At 37.3% G+C, this 4,485-nt stretch overlaps 1 protein-coding gene across 1 annotated transcript; it reads right to left on the bottom strand.

The window, feature by feature from the left end:
- Positions 1-826: 826 nt before the first annotated feature.
- Positions 827-3,274, bottom strand: LOC104899930 (probable protein phosphatase 2C 25). The gene is made up of 4 exons (XM_010687221.4): positions 2,803-3,274; positions 1,878-2,216; positions 1,576-1,755; positions 827-1,347 (listed from the first exon to the last, which is right to left on the bottom strand). The coding sequence occupies exons 1-4, from the start codon at positions 3,181-3,183 to the stop codon at positions 1,183-1,185; spliced, it is 1,065 nt and encodes a 354-aa protein (XP_010685523.2). The 5' UTR covers positions 3,184-3,274; the 3' UTR covers positions 827-1,182.
- Positions 3,275-4,485: the final 1,211 nt, after the last annotated feature.

The following is a 4,485-nucleotide window of genomic DNA, read 5'->3' on the forward strand; positions in this document are numbered from 1 at the left end:
CCGTGTGCAGATGAAGATGAAATTGCATCCAAAGAAGAAGGAGAACAAAAGAGATGATGAAGAAGAAGGGGATCGAAGGAGAGATGAAGAAGTAGAACAAAAGAGAGAATAAGAAGGAGATCAAAGGAGAGATGAAGAAAGAGACCAAAAGAGAGAGAAAGAAGGAGATCGGAGGGAAGCTCCACAAAAACCCTAAGCATTGAAACAAGCGTCCTTATCAAATCCCACATCATCGAACCCCCATCTCGGTCACTCGACAGAACACCCGTACTCATGACCTACTTCAGCAACATGGCCCTCATGCGTCGTATGGAGATCGAGATTGGCGAAGGAGAAAGGGAGGAGGAGGGTTGGCTGGTGGTTGGTGATCGAGGGAGAGAAGGAGGAAGGTGTGGTGGTTGGCGAGGGAGAGAAGGAGAAAGGTGTGGTGGTTAGCGAGGGAGAGAGGGAGGAAGGACCATATCAGAAATGGTATTATGGTGGTGGCTAGTGTTCAAATAATTAAATTGGGCTATTGTGTTTAGGGATTAAATTAGGTTCGAAATCAGTTTTTATTTTTTAAGTGAGGATAATATCGTCCTTTCACCCCCTAAAATTTACTAAATAAGGAAACAAAAAAAGTGTTGCATTTATTTTGAAGCACTCCTAAATAGAAAGTGTTGCAAATATTACGAAACAGAGGAAGTAAGTGATTTTGGTAAAAAAAAATGCACCGGGGTCACAGTAATCTGGTATAATTTGCTTCTAAACATAAGAAACAAACATCAAGACACCCAAAAATCAGAAATGCAGAACCAATAACACAAAGTTTAGCTTAGAAGAGAAGTCAGAATCTGTATGTGCTACTTCATTAATAGTTATATTACTTATTACAATGAAATAGGAGGAACAAATACCTCTTGTGTGAATTCTATCACTTATGCGGTTATGCCTACATCTAAAGGGGCTTAATAAAGCCCCCCAAAGAATAGTAATTAGATTAAATAATGAATCTCCTACCTATTAATCAATGATTATCGCTGTACCTAAATGATGTCATTTCTAAGAAAAACATAATAAGAATCACCAAGGTAGCACCATAGCAACGTAATACTAATCCACCCTGTTGAAATTTGTAATTCAATCTCAACTTTGCAAGTTAGAGTTGCTATGTGCTTGCCTCTTTGATCGGGTCAGGGCGAGCTATTGCATGTACTGCGGCAATTGGATCACCATAACGCTAACATCGTCAAGAGATCCTCGCGAAACAGATAAATCGACCAGCTTTTTACAAGCTGCTAGAGGCTGAGTTTTGTTGATTCCTGTGCACAAAGGTCGGGCAATATCTACAGCTTCCTGATTAGTGACCTGTAACGAAAGAAGAAATGAATTAGTGAATGCCCAAGGAACCATTTGTGATGCTAATTAACCAGCCAAACTGAACCAACCCTCTTAGGGTGCGTACTCTTCACCTTCGACAATATAAGTCGCAGCTGAACTTCAAAATATTTCGGTCCAGGTGAAGAGAACGCACACTTAGGTAATTGTTTCAACCAAGCCTAATGATCGAGGTATAATATGTTTCAGAGACGTTACCTTTTCCCATAAACCGTCAGATGCTAGGATCAAGAACTCGTCATCAGCTTTGATTTTGAGAACATTTGTCTCAGGTTCAGCAATCACCCATTGTTTTAGTTGTCTGTCTCCAATTCCTCTAGACACAGCTAGAGATCCTTGGATTCTCCAAACACCATTGTAACAGTCAATGAAACCACCCTGTTACAAAAATAAAACATCAATTAGCTTCCCATAATTCAGATCATATAGCTTAAGTACTAACAATTTAGTGACAAAAACTTCAAGTAGTAAACTTAAAAGCATGAAGTATGTCTTCTTACCAAGGCTTCAATTCTGTCTTTCTCGTCTTGCCTCGATGGCCTATGGTCGGTAGTGATCGCCTCAGCCACACCGTCTCGACTCAAGACAGCCCGACAATCACCAGCATTAGACACGATCAGGTCACCCTTGGTGATCAAGGCGGTAACACAGCACGAGCCACCGAGTGTTTCTTCGTCTAAAAAGTCGGAATCTGTTTTCAAGTAACCATGTTTCACTGCCTCCTCGACCTTGTTCTCATCCCTCTTAACAACTTCAGCCATGATGTTTTTATTCAAGTTCTCTGCTGCATATTCTGCAGCTTTTACACCTCCATGACCATCAAACACACCAAAGAAAGCCTGCACCAATCAAAGGATTACAATAAAATATGTCAGATATCACTTACTTCACTTGTACAAAAACTCAATGAGCTTCAAAACAAGCCACTACAATAGTTATAATCAATTCAAGCTCCTATCATCTACAAATTCAGATTTAAACCATGGTCATAAAACTCAATTCAGAACTTCACAAAACAAGTGAACAAGCTAAATCAGAACAAAAACTTTCAGTATATAGTATATCAATTAGACAATTACCTTGACCATATTTTATACTAAAATTAACAGATATCAGTTGCATAAACTCACAAGCTTTCAAAGTCTTCATAAATTCCTTAATTTTCCAGAATTCTCATCAGAATTCTTCATCCAAATTTACTAAACTCAAATCTCAACCACAAATCTTCAAACTTTATTACCCAACACCCAAAATTCTCAAAGTCACAATCTTCCAAACTTCAAACCCAAAGTTACAAACTTTAGCACATATTATATGATCATAAAAATACATCAACCCCTTTAACTCTAACAAAAATCATCAAACTTATCACCAAAAACTCACATAAAAAAATCCCAAAAAAAACTGTTAAATTAAAAATTATACCTTTTTAGAATCACCTTCAATGTCAAGAACAGCAGAAAAACGATCCTCCATAACAGCTCTTCTACCTTTCTTACAACAAACAGAGTAAAACCCATCTCTCTCCTCCTCCACCATAACATCTTGCACAGGTCTCGGAGTCACCGGAGTTCCAAAACCCATATTCATAATCGGAATATCCAATCTTGCGGGCCTTTTTCTCTTCAAAATCGCCGCCGTCGGCGATAATCCCGACGTCGATGGTCCATCTCCGGTGAGATTCTGCCGGAAAGTGTTGGAAGAAGGCGATATAACCCGAGATCGAGGAGAGAGAGTGGATGAGCTGAAGATTGATTTGTGATGTGAAGGGGAAAATACAGGGGAATTTGATACTACAACTGACATTTTTTGTTTGTGAAATTGTAATTTTACTTGTTTTTTGTTCTGCTACTTTGTTGTTGTTGTTGTTGTTTGTGTTTTGAAGGGAGGAGAGAGAATTATGGGGGTATAAAAGGGGAGGAGAAAGCAAGTCAAATGTGGGGTCAGCTTTGTGAAACTGCGTCAATGTCCGTGTTGATGGAGTGTTGGTTGGATGTTTACTAGGTTGAATTTGAAATTTGACCCAATGATATTGTGCCACGTATTTGTTGAAACTTTCCTATTTTGTCCTTGTCCTTGGTTTTAACTTAGGAAAGTGGGTTTTCTCTATATTCCATAGAAAACAAAATGGAGGAAATTGGGTTTTTTCTATATTCTATATTCATATGTGATATGTGTGTTGATGAATTGGGACAAGAGATGCTAATCGAGCGAGTTGATCATGAGTAAAGGGTTAATCATCTCGTGCTTGTTAAGTTTCGAGTCGAGTTGCTCATGAGCTGCTCGTTTAAAGTTCGATTCACCTTGAATTCTAAACTTTTGATTATTATATCTTCTTTTCCTTTTATACTAGATCAATTTATTTTTATTGAGTGTTAATGTATTTCTCTTTTCAAAGAGAAATTAATTGAAAACAATTGAGTTGCATGCAAGGTTATCGAATTTCGAGCTCGAGCTAACTCGAACTGAGCTTCAACCGAGTCGATTCGAGCTACTCGCAAGCTGCTCAATTTAATTAACACTCCTAAATCCTAATTGAGACGTGTTCAGCAATTGTAGTTGTGGTGTTGTTGTGAGAGTATTATTAATGATTGGTTTGTAGCTATTAGTTGTGAAAGTAGCGATATAAAAAAAACATTGTTTGGTGAAACAAGGTATCAAATTAGATGTTTAAAAATAAATAGTCAATAGCTCAAATAAATCATTAATACAAAATTTATACGCTACTAAACAATACACCAAAAGTTACAAATTGTAGTTTTTGACAAACACTACTAAAATACTACTTATAACATTAAAAAGCTACTCATACAACTACCTAACCAAACACTTCTAGTCAAAACACTAAAAGTTACCTCAAAATACAGGCCTTGATCTTATGATAAAGGTTCTTGTTCCTCCAAATGAAAATAAATCTCACTCAAGGTTTATGTGACTATTTGAGATGATATTTATATGTGTGTCTTTCGAATTATGATTATGTACTTGATCTAGTGATAATGGTTCCTCTAAATGAGAATAAATCTTAGTCGAGGCTCACCGTAGGTGAAATTTTCTATTTGTTGTCTTTGAGAGTTTGACTACTTTTTCACTCCTTTCTTGAGTTGT

Source organism: Beta vulgaris, chromosome 7 (genome assembly GCF_026745355.1).
Source record: "Beta vulgaris subsp. vulgaris cultivar EL10 chromosome 7, EL10.2, whole genome shotgun sequence".
Taxonomy (NCBI): domain Eukaryota; kingdom Viridiplantae; phylum Streptophyta; class Magnoliopsida; order Caryophyllales; family Amaranthaceae; genus Beta; species Beta vulgaris.